The sequence below is a fragment of the Arvicanthis niloticus genome, chromosome 15 (genome assembly GCF_011762505.2).
Source record: "Arvicanthis niloticus isolate mArvNil1 chromosome 15, mArvNil1.pat.X, whole genome shotgun sequence".
In the NCBI taxonomy this organism is placed as follows: Eukaryota; Metazoa; Chordata; class Mammalia; order Rodentia; family Muridae; genus Arvicanthis; species Arvicanthis niloticus.
The window spans coordinates 28,706,172-28,726,564 of NC_047672.1; the positions used below are offsets into that span (position 1 = coordinate 28,706,172).

General features: G+C 43.0%; 1 protein-coding gene across 1 annotated transcript in view; it reads right to left on the reverse strand.

The window, feature by feature from the left end:
• Positions 1–4,090: 4,090 nt before the first annotated feature.
• Bpgm (bisphosphoglycerate mutase) overlaps positions 4,091–20,393 on the reverse strand; it is a 28,888-nt gene continuing 12,585 nt past the window's right edge. Inside the window, exon 3 of the mRNA XM_034519547.2 lies at positions 4,091–4,955. Coding sequence (XP_034375438.1) covers positions 4,780–4,955 — 176 coding nt within the window. The 3' untranslated portion in view covers positions 4,091–4,779. The remainder of the gene's footprint in view (positions 4,956–20,393) is intronic.

Below are 20,393 nucleotides of genomic sequence, written 5' to 3' on the forward strand. Positions count from 1 at the left end.
CTGATGAGTTGCATCAGCAGATAAGCTAATTTGGTCTGGTACATAGCTGTAGCTTAAAAGGCAAAAATAAAAGGTGAAAGACTATGCAGATTATTTTATATTTCTGTAGCATGTACGTGCATGTGCGCGTGCACATGTGCTACAGCATATATGTGGAAGGAGTCTGGGGAGCTGGCTCTCTCCACCCACCATGGCCCAGATTTATCGGTAAGCGCCTTTACTGTCAGAGCTATCTCACCAGCCTGAGTATATAATCTATGCTTTCTATAATAAAGGCCAAGAAGTTTTCTATCTCCTTCAGCTATGAAGGACTGAGTTCAAGACAAAATGGACAGAAACCAGCTGCCTCTATTTTGCCACTTCATACGATAAAGCCGATTTCAGGACTAACTCAACACAAAGCTGTGCCCATCAAGTGTTCCCTCCTGGCAGTTATTTTCACATTTTCAAAAATTGCAGCATTCTGTTCCTCTTTAAAATCTATGATTTCACCGGTTATTTTTAAAATGTCCTATAACCCAGTACCGGCATTGGTTTTTTTTTTTTCAATTTTCTTAAACCGATCCAAATTTGTACCTTCAGGTCACCTTTTTTGTCCCATCAGTCTTGGGGAATGTCTCTTTCCTGCCTGGTGCAGATGCTTCAGGCTTACCTTGTCCTCCGTCTGTTTCAGATCTGGAACCATCGCCCTAAATATCCCCAGTTGTGTGTAAAAGTACTTAGGAACTAAGATCAAAGGGCCTCGGGTATGCTAAGGATTAGTGGGTTATGGCTGCTAGGCCCTTTCGGAGGATCTAAGTTGGCAGGGCTGGTGGCAACGAGGAACATACACATGAAAATACATACCCATGTTCATACAAATGCCCCCAGTTCAAAAGAGTAGCGAAGAAGGCATCTTTGCCTTCTATCTCATGTGTTCTTCCAAGATGCCAGGAGATTTACAACATTGGTAAATTTACCCACCTTTAATATTATAAAGTCATTGCAGGGACACATTAGTCTCTACAGTGCCATCTGGAGGTAATCACAATGTTCCATACAAGTCACACACAGCAAGCTAAGAGGCAGGGTCTCTGCAACACTGTCTCTGAACACATCTCATGTTGGAGGGACCCACATGGTCCTCCAGAAACCACACCCACCGGGCAAAAAAGGCCTGTCAACAGCAACCAGAAATAATACGGACCACACACAGGTCAAAGCTTGAGTTGTAATCCTTTGGCAGAGCTACTTTGGGGTTCTATAGAGCACCAGGAAAAAGCACCAGGAAGAAACATCAGGAAGGAGCACCAGGAATGAGCATGTACCATAAAGGAGCACGCACTAGCAACTTTCACTTTACCTGAAAAGACCAAGCTCTTTGTCTTTCTCAAGTGTATCACCCTTGCTGTTTGTTTTGTTGGAACATGGTCAATGGGGGATGGAGGGAAGAACTGAGAGGGAGCAGAGTAGTGGCTGTTAAGTTGTCGAGGTAGCAATGTGACCACCACGTGAGAACTCTTCATGTTACTTATGTCTTCTACTTACATGGATATTCCATGTTTTGTTATGAAAAGATTTTCAGTGTATTGGCAAGTTCCAATAAACAGCCGTAACTCAGATAAGAGATTAAGTTGTGGTTTTATTATGTGTACACAGCATCGGTGTGCTCTGCTCTCTAGTCTGCTTTTAAAACTTTGTCAAGGTAGGAACTTGGGAGATACCACAAGCGAGGAGTTTGAGCCACAGAACCCATGATACACACACACACAATCTGCCAGGTATGGTACACATTTGTTATCCCAGTTCTGGGGAAGGGAGGGAATGGGCAGCCAACCTAGCATGCTTCTTAAGCTCCAAACCAGTGAGAGATCCTGTCTCAAGACAGACACACAGACACACGCAGACTTGTCAAAGTAACATAACACATGTTGGGTTCAACTTAGGGTTCTATGGTCTTAAAGATTAAAGAGCTACCCCGCCTTGTCTTCTTCATTTCTGTTACTATGTTTACTTCTTATAAAGAGAGGCTAATTTAGCTCCTGGTTCTGGAGGCTAGACAGACCAAAAGCATGATGCTAGGAGCTGGGGAGGGCCTAGCTGAAGACGGCAGAGCATGCAAGGCAAACTGGAGCCACAATAGCTCAGGCCTCTCTCTTAAGATAAAGCCATCACCGGCACCATCAGGCCCCACTCTCATGTCTTCATTTAATCCTAATTACTTAAGGGCCCCACCTGCAAAAAAACATCAACACAGGAAATTGGGGATTAAGTTTCATTCAACCACAGCACTCCTGAATAAACACAACTATCAGTTATAGAATCACTTCAGTTCAACCTTTAATTCTATCAAATAATTTGCCATTGGATAATTAAACTCGTCTTTTTTTTTTTTTTTTTTTTTTAATGTTCCATACTTGCCTTGGATTCAGTGGCCACAACTGGATCTCCTGGGAGACAAGGCAGTTTACTGCAACAAATACATTAAATAAGTGAGCCCAAAATTTGTAACAAGCCAATCTTACAAAAGATACAAACCAGAAAATAGGACCAGAAGCTGTCATGCTGACGAAATGGCGGGGTGATTCTGAGAGAAGGGGAGCTTTTTTCCCACGGGGAGCTGAACTCTGTGAAGACTCTCACGTGTTGCCATAGACTAAAAATGGCTGAAATTGACAGCGTGGATGAGAGGTCTTCTGTCTTGTGAGGCCACTTTCCTCCAGTTCACCTTGTCAAAGTCAGGAAGGGGCTAAGGAAATAAAGACCTACAACTGCACAACACCAAGGGTCTACGGGGAAGGTGGACGCTTGATCTGAAACCTCTGCTAGAATAAACAGCGGAGCCAACAGGAAGACGCTGCATTTCTGTAAGAGTGGGCAAGACGAGCAACAGCTTGCTGACCGGAGGCAAGAATCACCTTGGAGATAGATCACACTGATTTTCTTGCACATTGTTGCCAAGTCAAAACACATCAGAAAGCATCCTATTGGAGGGTGCGTCATCGCATCTCAATGGCAACATTACTTTTAGTGCAAAAACATTCGTTTTCTGGAGCAGCACTCCTCTGAAAAGACATATCTGCGGTGTCCTGGGACGCTCCACTCAGCTGACACACTGAGGATGCTGCTGGGACGCTCCACTCAGCTGACACACTGAGGATGCTGCTGCTCCGGCTTCTGCCTCATCTTACAACACTGAGCATAGCAAAGGAGACCTGTCAAGCTGGCCCCCGGGAACCCACAGTGATTTACTCCAGGGACATTTATAGAGAGGCTGTCTTCCTTTGCTTTAGAAGAAAAAATTGCTCATGTCTGTCCCAGTTTCAGAAAGAGGTCGAGATGAGGATTCAGGTCAGACCCACCTCCAGAAATCCCAGATCCATGTTACCAAGGCAAAGGGATCCGCTTCGATAGCTGGTCCTGAGGTTGGGGCACTACAGTTGTTAACAGTTGGTTTATGTAAATCCCCCCTCCCCCTAAATAACCCTTCTGCTCACATATATTTCAGTAAATATCAGAAAGTATTAGCAAAAATCGCCTAGAGAAATCTCTAAGATTCCAAATGCTTTGTTTATCTCTTCAGCCATCTTTTCTGCTAATCCCTAGAGATGCTGGCTGAAAAACCAAAACCAAACTGGATACCAAGCAGCATCAAGGATTTAGAACTGGTTTCCATCAAAGGCCCATTTTATTATAAAATGGATACAAATAAACTAATCTACCCCTGGAGAAGCATGAAAAAATGCTAAAATCCATAGTAAGTACTATGTCTGCTCTTACTTTTTAGGCAACAGTATAAAGAAAAGGTGACTGTCACATAGTACCTGAACACACATCACTTTTGTTCACAGCCCACCTAAACTAGGACACAGACCGTAATCCTTTGTACTCAGTTGAGGAACAAAATGGACACGAGAAGCTCTTGTATGGCCGTCATCCTGCTCAGGTGAATAAAACCACACGCACCACGATCAACTTCTCCAGAGCCGAGCCAGCCTTCACTTCAGGAGCAGCCTGTGTTGAACTAAGTGTAACCCTTCGAGTGTTACAGGAAACATGGTCAAGGACAGGCTCAGAGGTCCGTCTAAAATTCACCACACACCGAGACACCTTGTGCGTGTTGTTTGCAGTCACAAAACTTTATTTTAAACTAACTGTTAAATCCCCAAAGATTAAAGTTCAAAAGTTAACATGAGACACGAGAATATAATCGGCTACAGCTCTGCATATGCTGGTCCTTCTAACTGAATGAGGTTGATTTCTACAGATGGCAAACAGGACGGCACTGGGCTAGAAACCAAAGGGCCTTGCGCTACTGTGGTGCTCGGTTGCCTTTCTTCCCTAGGGGCCATCTGTGACTCTGCCATTCCATGGGCCTCTGGTCTAAACGGCCCAAGTGCTACCCAGAAGTCTCCACTCTTCTCGGGAAGTATTATTGAATAAAACGGTGACCTGCTCACTGGAATAGCGATTGTCAGTGGTGACTCAGTAATGACTTGTTAAGTGATAAACAATTTCATCTCCACTTGTTACTCTCCTGTCTCCAAAACACAAAACAACCTTGGTCAAACCCCACTGGCTACTACTTTGCAAAGTTAATTCAAAGGGGAATAGCAGAAAAGTTAATTTAGGCTTCAGACATCCAAAGGTCACGTCTGGGCCATGATAAATTACCTAGTTATCTACACAAACTCTACCACACAGCCTAGTCTTGGGGAAAGTGGGCCAGTCGGAGGAGGGGGAGAAGCCCTCACAGAATGCACTGCATGCCACCCTGCACTCGTTCCTGGCCACACTTTATTATTTGCTTTGTTTCACTTTCCCTTGATCATTCACTTTCTGAATGGCAGCCTGGATGGCATCCTGGTTGCCCAGGAACTGGTGAGGCCTAACGGCACGCAGGTTCTCATCCAACTCCAGCAGGATCGGAACCCCAGTGGGCAGAGTGATGTTGATGATATCCTCGTCTGAGATACCTGTTGCGCAGGAGAGAGGAAACGGGGTGTTAGACAAACTTGGCAGGACGTTCTGTTTAACTGTTGGACTGCACATTGAACTTCTCCCATGTTAACTGTGAGCCCAAAACCATGTCAACACACATGAGGAGGCCGCCCTATAGTTCCAGAACACCGAGAAAAACGAGAAATGTAACAAGAAGAGAGAGCTTAGACAGAGTGCTACGTCTTGAAATTTTATGTTCCTTCTGAGGCAACTTGTCCCTGGCTGTTTCTTATCCAAATTGAAGAAAAGAGAACAGAAAACTGTCTCCTGAAAGCTAGTCTTAAAATGAGGGCTTTTCATTAAACACTGAATCTAACTAATTCATCTGAATAGAATGTAGTTGGTTTTCCAATACTTCCAGGAAGTACTGGAAAACCAACTACATATGAGAGGAAGCACAGCCCAAGGGAACCAGGAAAAGACTTTACAGGGTGCCTATAAACAACGCCTCTTTCTCCAACTGCCCTTAACATCCCCAGAGGAACGTGTGTGTTGGGGGTGGAGAGGTATGTCACATTTAATACTTTTTAATATAAGATAATTACAGATAATCCACCTTTGAGTACAGGAGTAGGGATGGCAGTAGTGGCTGCGGTTGCAAATTTTTATTATTTCAACTACTTTAAACTTAAACATCTAAAATCCTGGCAACACTCTACAGGACAGTACTTCTCTAAGCACTTTCTATGTTATGTGCAAATAACTCACGTATTCGACATTACCACCCTACGGGGAGATAAGCTATCACTCTCTCTAAGTAATGAGATGTGGCATAAAGAACTTAAGATCCCACACAGAGTATGGCAGGATCTGGATTCAAATATGGGTACCTGTACCTACCAAAATCTGAGTTCAAAACAAAGAGAGAAAGAGAGTCAGAGGCCAGCACATTAAAGGCAACTAACTGAAAGTGTTCACATCGTCTACTGTAAGAAGACATGCCACACCTTTCCAGACTTGTAGACTCTAACCATTGGGCTCTCTTCTGCACTAATGGCAAGGAGCGAGGTGCAGTTCCAAGCATGGGGCAAGGGCTCGTCTTCACTTTGCGGAGGCAGAATAAATTATTACCAGTTAGTTAGAAATGTGCCTTGCTATTCTAATTAGTCACTAGTCAGAACTGCATGTACCAGCTAAGAATTTCAGAGTGACCGCGCTGGGTCCTTACTGATGGAGCAGCCCTTTACTCCAATTTTGTGTAGGCCCAGAAGAGCTACCTAATGACATCTATGCACAAGCCACCCACAGGTGCGCAGCTACAGAACAGTGGGTAGGTTCCTAAGTTTGGAAAGCTGTTTCTTCCCAGGACACTGACCCAGAGCCTCAACATGCTATGTGATGGGCCTTCCTGAGCCTCTGACATTCCTGTATCTCAGTTACATGTTCATAATCAGATATTCATATCTACCCATTCATATTTATTCATTCCTTCTCTCCCTCTCTCCCCCTCCCCCTGCCCCCCCCCCCCCCCACCTTGCAGGATGGAAGGGCTGTGGAGAGAAGACACAGCTTAGCTGAGACTAACACAAGAAGGCATGCGGGAGTGTTTTTCCTTTCCTATCTGTGACTCCTCTTCTAGACAGGTTGTAAACAGAATGGAGCCAACCCACTGCTGAGCCCTAGGGAGCCTCTGCTTCACTCAGCAACATCACACAAGATTGCCACCACCACAGCCTGAAGCTGGCAAGGTCAAAGGCACTCAGCACAGGCACTGTCTGCCTAGCAGAGAGATGACAGCCTTAGATTCTAAGAGCCCTCTGATTCCATCAGTGAGAAAGCGGGCTAGCTGGCTTCCAGGCCACTGCCACATGGCTCCCCTGGAGGAGGGCAGGATAGCTGACCCCACAGCATGGGGATCAGAGCCAGGGGACCACTGAAATCCACTGCTTCTCCCTTCCAAGTCCAGGGGAAGCTCTGGAGGCCCTGGAGCCCAACTTGCCCCCACCCCCACCCCCCAGTAACGGAAGGCCTTTCATACCAACAGCATTCTCTTGGCAGGCTTTTACTTATAGTGAACTACTCTATTATAAAAGGAGAGAGGATAGTCTCTTTCAGCACCAAAATCGCTCCATTTAATTCTTAATAGACAAGAAAAGCAAAGAGTAGTTCTCAACCTGTGGGTCATGGCCATGACCTTTGGGAATCACATATCTGATATCCTGCATATCTGATACTTATAATTCACAACCGTAACAAAATTACAGTTATGAAGCAGCAATGAAAATAATTTTATGGTTGAAGGTCACCACAACATGGAGAACTGTATCAGGGGGTCGCAGCATTAGGAAGGTTGACAATCCCTGCCTTAGAGGCGTGAGAATCATGGGGTCACTGAGTAATGCTTCTACTCGGTTGCAAGGTAAGGGCCATGCTTTATGTTTCTAATCAGCAAGCACGCTGCTCACTGAACTGAAAAGATGGATTTACAGATTTATCTAACCCATATAGATTTCCTCCATATAAATCCATTTAGAAGTTGATAGCGAGTGAAGTGGTCTAAAGTCAGTCAGGAGACACAGGACCGTGTGAGTACATCTAACGGCATCTCACAGGCGCACAAGGTCTGCAACTCGTGACCTTACTTAAGATCTAGAACACGGGACCTTTAAGAAGACTTAGCATCACATGTCTAATCACCCTTGCATCGGAAAACTTAGCCAGGGCAATAAATAAGAAAATGAAGTAGCAGCCACCTAGACTAGAAAAGAAGTAGAAGTATCTATCTGCAGATGACAAAACTACCACCAGCCGCCCCACACATGAACACGGAGCAAGGATGACTATAGTGTGAGCAAGTTAGGTCACTCTCCCGGCTCCACCATCAGTACAGACACCCAACAGGAAAGTGAAATTACTCACACAATCCTAGTCACAGTAGGATTCGAACCAGAATGAATTTAGCCAATGAATTTAAAAAAATGGAACTCTGACAATGTAAGAGCATATGATTAGAATTATCTCTACTCAAAGATATTTAAAGACAACCTGAGTTTGAATCCCCAACACCCAGGGAAAATGCTGCAGATGGCAGTACTTGTCTGTGATCTCAGTGCTCGAAGGATTGGAACAAGGTGATCGCCAAAGTCACTGACCGGCCACCTCAACTGTCGGGTTCCAAGTTCAGTGAGGGACACTGCATCAAAACATAAGGTGGAGGGCAAAAGAGAACAAAATCTCGAGTTTACCTCTGGCTTTTACACACCACACACACACACACACCCCACACACACCCCACACACACCCCACACACACCCCACACACACCCCACACACACCACACACACACCACACACACTTAAAAGATGTCAATTTTTCCTAGGCTAATGTATAGAACCAGCACAATCCCTAACAAAAATTCAGCTCTTTTTATAAAAATTGATACAACCTCAAACCTCACAGGGAAACCCAAAGCACTCTTATGAAAAGCAAAGGAATTCCCAGTTTCAGCTCTCAAAACTTCCTATGAAGTTCTAGAACTCAAGAGAGTGCAGTCCTTGCAGACGCTACATGGCTCTCACAGTAAGGACCGACATCAGCAGGAGAGATGTGAGCAAAGTTAGCCTTCACATTTTCAATCAATTAATTTCCAACAACACACACACACACACACACACACACACACACACACACAGAGAGAGAAAGAAAGAGAGAGAGAAGAGAGAGAGAGAGAGAGAGAGAGAGAGAGAGAGAGAAATCCTCCTGACCTTGAATTAGGCAACACAAAAGCACAGCAACAGAAGAGAAGAAAAATGAAATCTGTGTATAAAATCGTCGGGCTCAAAGGGTACAGTCAAGAAGATGAAAAGACACCCCAGAGAATAGGATAGGAGCATTTATTTTTACAAAATCAAAGGAATGTATTAAGACTACATAAAGAACTACTATGCCTCAAAATTAAGCCTGTCTGGGGAGCTGGCTCAGTGGTTAAAAACACTTACTATTCTTCCAAATTCAGTTCCCAATACTCAACTTGGCAGCTTATAACCACGTGTAACTCCAGCCTGAGGGGATCCAACACCTCGGGCCTCCCTCAGTACACATGCGAGCTGGGGCTGAAGCCCAGGACCCAGGATTCTTCAACACTACCAAGAAGATAACTTTTAGAAATAAGGTCTTCATGAGAAAGATAAAAGAAGACATAAAAAGATGAGTGACAGAGTGAAATAACAGGCAAAAGATCCAAGCAGAACTTTCTCTAAGGATAAAACACCAGAAAGCACTGGAGAGGATGGCCGGCAGCTTTGGTCTTTCCAGAGATGCAATTCCAATCCACAAGGAGATGCCCGTTTGTGTCAGTGAGATGACCACAGTAAAAAGTCAGATTGCCAACAAACATTATCAAGGATTCGGAGAATTATAAGTATAATACAGAATGAAATCAGGAGGTCAGAAGGCTATAGATTCTTGGGGAAACAGTCTGAAAATTCCTCAGGCATATACCCAAGAGAAACATATGTCCATATCAAAAGTTATGCTCATATCAAAATCTCCATAGCAGCATTACTGCTAATAGCCAAAATATCGAGGCAGCTGAAATGCCTGTCAACTAACGAACAGATGAATGTGATTGGGCAGGGTGATGGAATATTATCTTGAACAGGGATCAAGTGCTGATATATGCAATAATATGGAAAACATGTAGTAAGAAAAAAAAAAGGCACTAAGGATATAGCTTTCAGTAGTGCTTGCATAAAACCCACAAGGCCTTGGGTTCAGTTCCCAACAACAAGTAAATGGTTTTTAAAAGACCAGTCACAAAAGACTACGTATTGTATGAATCCATCAACAGAAAATGTTCAGAGCAGATAAGCCTGTAACGACTCAGAATGGATTAACAGCTGCCCAGGGCTGGGAGGTTGAAATATTGCCAGTGGATGAGCAGTTTCCTTGTGGAAAGAAAATTAAAAGAATCTATCTATGTTTAAATCAAGCTAAACATGCCTTACATATTTTATTATCATTATTTCTTATCATAAAAACATTCAAAATCCCTTCTTCTAGTTTTCTGAGCAATCCTGAACATAACTGAGCCTCTGTCCTGTCCTACTATGCAACAACACAACAGAACTTCTTACTGCTACAGCTGGAACTTAATATCCCTTGATCAACCCTGTCTCCGGTCCTTCCTTCTAAACTCTGTGTCGATGGACTGATGACTGTGGACCTCAGTCACATCCGCTGGACCCTCGAATACAGTCACCAATGGAAACTGTTGGGAAACAAATGTATCTGCACCCATCTAATCCTTTCCCCTTGCCATCCCCTAAGCATTTGGGTAGAGCACCGATTCCCACAGTGAGAGGTGTTACAAACCATCTGAGGAGTCTAAGACAACGCACATAAGCTATATACGGACATCATGCCGTTTCACACAAGCGACTTGAACACTGACCAACAGATTTTGGCAACTGCAGGGATGTCTGGAACTGTCCTCTACAGTTACTTAAAGACAACTAACTATACACTAAAAACCACTCTGAGGGGCAGTTACATGTGGATTTTAGCTCAGTGCAGCTGTTAAAAAAATACTAAGCAGATCCAAAAGGCTCGTTCGAGGGCCCGTTCGAGTCACAAGGCTATGAAGGCTATAAACACAAACTGTTCTTACACTCAGTACTTAGACCCTGGTCATTTGTCTTGTCTACTGCTGTTTCTAACACTGAAGGGTGAAAGAGAACGTTTTGATATTTGCTTAGCTCTGGTGAAAGGCTGGGTGCTAACTGGACATCTGTCCCAAAGTTCTCACAGGAAACAGGGAAAACCAAGTCTGTCTGAGCTTAAAACAGCTAAGCCCCGGGGAGCAGCTGGGCCAGGTCTAGAGGTCCCCTGTGTGATCTAAGAAACAAGTTCTAGGTTTGCATCAGGAAGCTGGAGCACATGGAATGGTACCCAATGGTTTGACTTAGATGCAACAGGAGGCAGCAGGCCAAGTCCTTGCCCAAGGTTTGCTTTTATTTAATGACTCATCCTTGTGAGTCCAGGAAACAAAGGCCTCCAGACTATAGCATGCCACTAACAAAAAGAGAGCGTTTGAAATAAAAATAAAAATAAAAAAGAACAAAATGTTTCCAGTGAAGTTAACATTCTATTTTAATAATGCCTCAAGCTATTCACAGAGTATACTAATAATTACTTACAAATTCTTAAAATACTTAGACTGGTTACTAATCAGTCAATGAGACCTAAGCAGCTGACATTTTAAAATAGCAAATTAAGAAAACCACAGGGAAGCCATTACTTGTTACTAAAATTTGGCATATGCTTAATGCTTCATCCTAGGAAAGGCTAAGTAAACAGAATGCCAAATGTTAGAAAGATGCAGCTCCACTGCCCAGAAAACCAAACTGGACCAGCACAAAAGATGCCATGCATTATACTCTTAAAAAGTCATCCACTGGGACATCAAACAGAAGCTAAAATGTATAGTCGGGTTATCACACCCGTCTGGTAACTAGCTCAGCTTTTTCTTTCTTTTTCTTTTTCTAATTACTAGGTCTCATGTAGCCCAGGCTGACCTTAACTTTGTAGCTGAGGATGACTCAGAATTTCTTATTCTCCTCTTTCCACCCCCAAGTGCTCTGAGGACACCTGTCCACCACACCCAGTTTTATGCAGTGCTGGGGATGGAACCGCAAGGCTTGAGGAACACTAGCAGAGCGCCACCCCCAGGCTTTAGTCACGTCTAACAGAGCCCAGGAACGCCTTCTTGGAAACGGCACCAGGTTCCTACTCTCTACCTTCTCTCCATCGTGGTCCCTCTGAAGCCATCTCTTCATTATATACCTGGTGCTTTCAGCATTTAACTATGTGGCACAGGCTTGCCTTGAACTGGAGATTTTCTACCCCAGCCTCTGGAGGACCAAGACTACCATAGGCAAGCACCATAATGCCCAGCCCATCTTTAATTTGTGATTCTCTATGCAGGAGCTTCTCAGAATTCACTGCAACTACTGGAAATGATGGAAGCATTTCAAATAAGAAATAATGTATGTTTAGGAGAAAACCAAGTGAGTGAATCCATATCCAAAATGGGAAACTGAAGTAACTGACTTTCTACGTGCAGGAGTCCCTTCAGAAAGTCAATGTGTACCTGCAAGCACCCCGTCTAAGTCACCATAACAAATCAGACCACGGGACACTGTACTTCAGCCACTGTGCCCCACTCAATGCCTTCTGGGAGAAGCACTTTGTTGGGAGCCGACTTTAGTAGAAAGTGGCTAGATCAACTTTGCAGCCATCTGGAACCATATACCCTGATGAAAGACTTGGTTGTCAAAAGCCTTTAACAGCTGAAGCACACTCTGATAAATATATTGTTTATCCCACATAGCTTGTTTTGCTGTTTAGTGACCTCAGCTGTATGGTGCACGTGGTAAAGTGTTTTCACCTGTGTTCGCCTGCTTGTGTATATAAATACCTCAGAATTCCCTTCAAGAAGGGAGACTTGAGAAAATAAAAGAGACTGAATCACACCCTGTCTTGTCTCCATTCTTCGAGTCTCTTGCCCCAAGAGCCCCATTCTCTCTCTTGACCAGAGCACTTAGCCCCAAAAGCGTTGAGGCAGAATGTGGGCCTCAACAGCACTTGAACAAACCCTTGCTTCTTCGGGGATTTTGAGTTCTTTGAGAGTGAGAACTCAGCTCTGTGACTTCGGCTCTTCAGGCTCTCCTCACCATTCTTACAAGAACATAATCGGTGTCTGTGCGTCTGTGAGCAGCACTTTTGGGGGTTGCTTGCTAGGAGGCAGAAATATGGAAATATATGGTCCGCCAGATACATTAGGTATGTCACAACTGGATTTACCAAGAGTGCACTTTTTCCATGGGATTGTGGGTAATAAGGAATAAAGGTTAAAGATTCCACAGCAAAAAGCTTTTGCATGGAGAGCATTTCAAGGAAGGTCTTGTCAGATGTGCATTTCCGGTACATTTCTGAAACATTAGAAGGGACGCATAAGGTCCACAGTAGGCAGGACCTTGTGTCTCACTAATTCATGTGCACTGTAGCGGCTGGGCCAAAAGCAGGACTTGAATCACAGGCTCCTGGGCATATAGTTGAACTGAATGAATTCTAACTTTCTTGGCATTCAAGTCTAGTCTTTATTGTTGAGGCCTTGATTAAAGACTTTTCTCATTATAAACAGAACAAGAAAAGGGGTGTGTGGGGACTGGGGGTGGTGCATTTAAACAGTTCTTAGCCTGGAACAAAAAGTTGTTTACACCTAGTGCTAATCAAGCAAACAGCACAACTTAAATGTGTTCTGTGTGTTCTTTGGCTCTTGTCTGAACTGACTACAAATCTTTTAACAGCAGGAAATGGGAAAAGAAGCATTCAGGGACATAAAAGGATTTGTTACAGGACAAAAGAAAAGCCCATATTTTGGGATTAAAAACAAAAGCAAAACTAAAACCCAGCTGCAGCCAACCTGGTGACAGTCAACTGTGAGACCCCGCCCACCCTTCTTTGTCCCCACTGAACTTATAGAACAAGAACTTTGTATTCTATTATTGGTAAGGGCTAAAAGAAGAGACTGTATATTGCAGGTGACCATACAAGTAATTTAATTTAATTTAAGGCCTTTAAAATTTTAGTTTTGCATACATGCAATTAAAAGATAGCCTGGGGGAACCAAAGAAAACAGGGTATTAAATACTGTAACCCGATGGCAGAGTAACAGCTACTCATTTAAAATAAAACGAGAGAGAAATGTATTTAACTTTCAATTTTAGTTAACTTTTAATTAACCATAATTTAACCAAATTTATTCACTTCAGTAATGTATAATTTAAATAATCTATTCAAATAATTATAATTTAATTTATTCAGTTAGATTATAGTTAACATCTTATGCTATTTAAAAATAAAGGCTACTTTAGATTTTGTAGGTTTCCATAAAAGAAAGCTCAACTCTACCATGAAGCAACTGTTTGTCTCCCAGGAAAGAGGGCTTGAACTCCATGATTCTGAAAATATCACACTAAATGCCAAAGGTGACAAACACCTCCGCCACCATCGGTAGCCAGCTCTAGCTGACCTTTTCTCTCGTTTCTCTCATTTCACGTCACCTTGTCTCTGACTTGCTGTGTGTGCAGCTGCACACACTTCTCCAGGGACAGAGTCCAAGTCTTACACAAATTTCTTGCCGCCACTCTTCCTTATCCCGGTCTTGCAGCTGCCTAATCCTGTGCTTAAACCCAGACTAAACAATCTACTTCCTCTGGCAAGGTGCAGGCCACATCCAACACTCAGTTAGGTACTCGGCTTTTCCTTCAGTGTGGACAAGCAGGAAACAAACAGGAAGTGACTATGCCAACCACAAGAGAAAGAAACGCACGCCTGTCTGGAACTGTGCAGAACAGGTTGCTTTTAGCTCTCCTATTGGCCTCGAAAGTTCTCTTGAAGCTTTGAGGGAAGCATATCTGAGCCTGTCAGGGGTGAGATCCGCTTTAACCTGGACTTACTGACTAAATAATGTGTAGGTAATTATTTATGGTTCCCAAACCAGTGAAGTATTCCCGGGAGTACCCCATAATACCCCATGCTTTGTCTGTCTTCTGAGAGAATTAAGCATTCTCAGATTTGAAATAAACCAATCTCAAGATTATGTACAATTTACAAGTCAAGATACTATATAAATAAGTCACTTGGCAGGGTATAGGCCGGGCTCATCAGCCAGGGAGCCTGTCAGAGATGTTGGCACAACGTTCCTGAACTGGTGACCCTTGGGTAAGAATGTTAGCCAACTTCCAACCAATAACATTGTCTTCAACTGTATTACTCACACACATTAACTCCCAAGAGGTTCACAACCTACTTCTAGACAAAATGATGTTAGAAGCACATGCATATGTGTGTGTGTGTGTATACATGTGGGAAGAGTAGATGAAAGCATAAGGCTATAGAATATGGTGGCAAATTAGGGGTGCTGGGTCTAGGATTGAATCACACTCAGAAGATCACTCTGTGGAACACCAAGGTCCCAATTAAAGGCACTTCACTGACTGACTATACTGAATGAAGGTCTCTTCTGAGGCACCATTTTCACTACATTAACACTAAAGCATCTACCATCCAGCTCCGCTAAGTTTTGCCTATAAATGTGTAAGCACCTGCAGTGACAATACCCAAGAGCCTGGCATCCCCTGTCCCGAGTCACCTTGCAGCCATGCTCTGCCTTTGCCACTCAGCTCTGCTTCGTCCTCGTAGCTTGGTTCCCTTCCACGAGCCACATGCATGGGCTGAGGTGGTACACAGCATTCTTGGCCAAGGTTTCTTCACCTCGCCCAATGTAACAGATTCATTCATAGCACGGGGGCATGAAAAGCTTGCTTGTTTTAATTAAAGCAGCTCGGTAAGCTTACTGATCGGTGATTGATCCCACAAAATAAAGAAATAGGATAAGGATGCAGAAAACAACAGAGTAAAACCCAATATTGATCTACTGCGTTCCAGAGAGCTAACAGCCACATTCAGGTTTCTATAGGAAACAGGGTATCTATGTAAAATGTCTAGGACTATGCTTGGCAGGAGGTATGAGCTCCACAAAAAGGCCTCTTTGTACAGCTGTGCCGGGGAGTGCCATTCACAGGCCACAGTGTTACAGTGGCAGTAATAATTAAAGACTCACTTCCTCGTATTAAATTACCTTTTTTTTTTTTTTTTTTTTAAAAATGGTTTACCTGCTAGGAACGCTCTTGATTTTGCTGCTTACACTGTGCTGTCCTCAATAAAGAATAAGCAAGGAAAGGGGCTATTTTTCAGGAAAAAAAATTAAAATGAAAAATTCCTGCTTGCAGTCCTGTTTAGAAGCTGAGTAAACTGGATTTGGGGCAGAGTTGACAATTCTGACTGAAGACTGTGGTCCTCATGGCCAAGCAAGCCATCCAAGGCCTTCCTGGGTTTTTAACACTACACTGGGTCCTGTCTTCTAAGGAAAGCCAGGATCTGACTGCAGAAGAAAAAACTGCATCCTAAAATCAATGCTTGCAAGGCTGACGTACACACAGATTCTGACCCTGTAGACCAGAGGGTGGGTGGGTGTTGTGAGTATAATAAAGAACATTATTGTAATTACTTACTTAACTGGAGTCACCATTATTCCCACGTCTGAGTTAGTTCTTAAACAGTTAAGACAGTAGCTCTATAATCGGGAACATGCTTTCTGCTTGTCAAGTGGTTTAAGGACAACACAGGGAAAGTTCCCAAGTTCTTTAAAAGCCCCTATTTTATGGGAGAAATTTTTATATAAATATTTATCCCTATAGAAAGCATGAGTTGGAATCAAATGCATCTACAAGACTTTTACCTTTCTTTAAAAAAAAAAAAACAAAACAATGTAAGTTTGGCAACTTTTGTGTTTACAAGAAGAATGCATTTCAAAGACTGTCATTTCTAATGAATTCTGTTAGTCATTAAGTCTAAAGAAGCATCCATACAGTAAAGTGTAGTTTACTGGCTGACCTGTGGCAACTCTACAAGTAAAAGGTGGTAGTAATTACATCAAGATAATTAGTAGACACCAGAAATGGATCTTGTGGGGTAGACAAGCACAGAATGTGAAATGGCAAGGAGGTAAATTTTCATAAGGAACACACATTGTAAACTTTGATTCCTATGAGAGTTGAGGTGCTCCCTCTCCCCCAAGTAGAGGAGAGTCATTCAACTTTTTTAGAGAAAAGGTAGCTTCTGAAGACTCCACATACAAGACGACAGGCCTGAGGTTGGTGTTTCTATGTTGGTGAGTGAACGTCTATAACAAAGTTTAAAATGCTGAAATCTCATCACGTTAACAGAGATGATAGAGAAGAAACACTATCTACCCTTCAGGGCACCACTTCTTCAGATCCTTGGAAGATAGCCATGCTTAATTCTTCCTTGTGCGCTCAAAACCAAGGCTGCAGCAGAGAAGCCATGTAATGCTACACCCCAGTCATTATGCATTTGGATCGGAATTAATTAACTGTTATTGTAGTGCACTCAGAAACCTTTCAGTGTTCCCAGACTTTCCACAGCCTCACCTTGTTACAGGGTCCTGTGTCCTGTGCCAGTCAGAAACCCAATTGCATATGGGTTTCTGACTGGCACTTAAGACGCTGTGCACACTTGGACTTTAATTTCAATATGTAGGCAAAAACGAGTGGAGACAAGTGTTTTGAGTACTCCCAAAACAACAGATAGCTACTTTATGAAATAAACCCGGCCTATTTCACATACATAAAATAATTTCTTCATGTTAGGCAGTCCACAACAGGAAGGCCTGGTAACATCAAAGAACTCCATGAATTTTAACAGTGGTTCCAATAGAGGCTACTCCAGGCCAAAAAGGAAAAAAAAAAAAAAAAATCCCAAAGGATGGGCAAGAGTCAAAGCCAAAAGCTCCCTTTCCACTTTCCTATGGTCAGATTTCAGTGTGTCCACTACGCTGTTGCCTGGGTTACGGACTGATGTCTACCTGCATCTTCTGGCTTCTGCACATTCCCCTTGCACCAAACCCACCATTTCTATGCTCTAGCTTCTTTATACCCGCCTCTCTTTCCCTGCAGACATCTACCCTTTGCCTTTCTCATGACCCCACACTTACTGTGCATGTCTTCTCATTCCAACTCCACTGCCTTAGATCAGAATCACAAAATAAAGCCGTTTCCTAAAATTGTCTACAGTGATAAGGACTGAAGTCATAACAAGATTATGTCAATTTTGTTAGCCTCTGAAAGCTCACTGAATCCGATATGGCCGACTTTCAGGAAGCAGTCTATGGCCTAAAGCTTGCTCCTTTCTGAGAAAGCCCTGGAAGCCCTTTTCTGTTTCAGTTTTTGCCTTTCTGATTTTAGATTCATTATCTATGTGTATCTGTGTTATTATCACTTTCAAATGTTTGCCCTAAGCCATTCTTCATTATAATGACCTTCCTTTATTATAATAAGCCTTTTTGTTTTTAATTTCACTGAATTTTATAGCATTAATAAAATATAATTCACACATACGCTATCCATTTAAAGTGTACGTTTCAATAGCTTTCCACACATGCAACTATCATTACAATCAATTTTAGAACAGTTTTGTCACCCAGTAAGCAACTCAGAATCAAGTTACTCGCCATTGCAGACTCCAGGCATCCCCAGTCCTGTCAGTATGCATGTATTCTAAGTTCTGTCTCTAGATTTACACCTATTCTGGACGTTTTTTAAAAGATCCATTTTTATTTATGAGTATGCATGTGTGGTTGCATGAGTATATGACACACATGTGTGAGTGCCCTCAGAAGCCAAAAGAGGTATCTGATCCCTTAGAACTGGAATTACAGGCTACGGAGGTGCTGGGAGATGGCTTGGGTCCTCTGGAAGAGCAGGAAGTACTCTCAACTGCCAAGTCATCCCTCCAGCCTCTACTCTGGACATTTTATAAAGAATCCTCTGTGCCTAACTTTCCCACAATGGAATGATCTCAGCATTCATCCAGTCCAGCACATATAGTACTCCATTCCCGTTCACTGCTGAGAAATCTACTGCTCTGTGGCTGGAAAATATTTAATTTGCCCGTTTGTTAGTTGGGCATTTGAGTTGCTCTACTTTTTGGCTATTATGAATGTGCTGTTCTTGAAGTTTGTAAACAAGTTGCAGTGTGGAAATTTTCATTTCTCTTGGGTGTTGATTAAACTGTGTTCCTGGAGAGAGGGAGGGAAGGAAAGAGGAAGGAAGGAAGGAAGGGAGGGAGGGAGGGAGGGAGAGAGAGAGAGAGAGAGAGAGAGAGAGAGAGAGAGAGAGAGAGAGAAAGAGAATGTGTGAGTAAAGCTTCAACTTCTAGGACCTCAGAATGTGGCCTTAGTTGAAAATAAAGTGTTTAAAAGAAATAATCAAGTTAGAATGAGGTCGTGGGCAGACCCCATCTCAATAGTATGTATGAATGTCTGTCTCTACAACACAAAGAAATTTGGACAAGAACCCCTAACCCCACAGGTTACATGGGAAGAGGTCAGGAATGGTGGTCTACAAGCCCAAGGAATAGCAAAGACTGCCAGCAACCACCAGCACCTAGAGTTACAAAGCTGGATGTAAGGATAGCCCTGCCTATCCCCTCAAAGTTACAACTTCTAGACTCATAAAGTGAATTTCTGTTGTTTTAGGCATCCTGCTCTGGGCATTTCACAGCTACACTAGGACACTAATACAAGTATGAGTGTGGGCGTGGGGCAGCTGGGTCTTGACTGGAATGCCCAGGACTCCTTTAGGAAGCTACACACTCTTTTCAAAAGCACATTACACTGCTTGATTGGATTTTTTTTAACAATGAATTATTAATACATTAAAAATGTCCCTTAATTGTAGACAAGTTTTTTGTTTTGGTTTAGTTTTGTTGTCATTTTGGTTTTTTGTTTTTGTTTTTGAGACAGGGTTTCTCTGTATAGCCCCTGGTTGTCCTGGAACTTGCTCTGTAGACCAGGCTGGCCTGCCTCTGCCTCCCGAGTGCTGGGATCAAAGGCACGCACCACCATCACCTGGCACATAGACATTGTTTTTAATGTCCAATCTTACCTCCAACAGACATTTTCCCTTCAGCTCTACCATGGTGACTGCCTCTTTCACCACCAATGGTAAGACCTTTTTCCCAACAACCTTACAAAGACCATTCACAAGCAGTAAATCATTCATGGGCCACCAGGGGTGGGAAGTGGGGTGGGCATCTGGGGCTACAGAACCATCTTAAAGGGATGTCACCTTGTAGACAGGTGAGGAGTAAATGGTACTAAACAGCAGGAAACTTTTTTTTTTTTTTTTTAGGGCCCACTCAACTAGCTAAGGGAAAAAAGAACCCCCTGAAGGAGAGCAGTATTTTCTTTGGGGAAGGGAGCCCTGCCTTAACATGATATAAGTTCCATCTCTTTAAAAGGGGTTGCATAGAATTTAAATTCTGTCAGAAACACTGAAATTTTAAATCTCAATTGGTTTTTCTAACAGGACCCTCAACTCTTTTAAACAATAAACAATTATAGTCCATTAATGGTACAGTTACATATAATTTAATCATATTTTGATTTTCTTGAACAATAAAGAAGAGAATCTTATATACTTGGATAAATGAGTTATATACAAACACAAAAGGATAACAACCACGTTATCCAATAAATTCAGTGATAGCTAATAAAGTTTGTAGACTCTAGATATCTGCATTGGCTAGTGGATGCCAGGTATCCAAGTGATCATCAAGTGATCAATCCGGTCTAGATAACGCCGTAACAATTAAGGCAAGCAAGCCACGTGGTAAGATGTTCACAGTGGCATCTCCCAGAGATCACATCGGTCTGTGGTCAGCCACACCTCCGCATATCTCACAGGGCTTCAGCCCTTCTGATTCTGTGGGAAGACACGGTGCACAACAGGGAAAGCAAGAGCAGGAGTGAGGACCGTCACCCTCAGT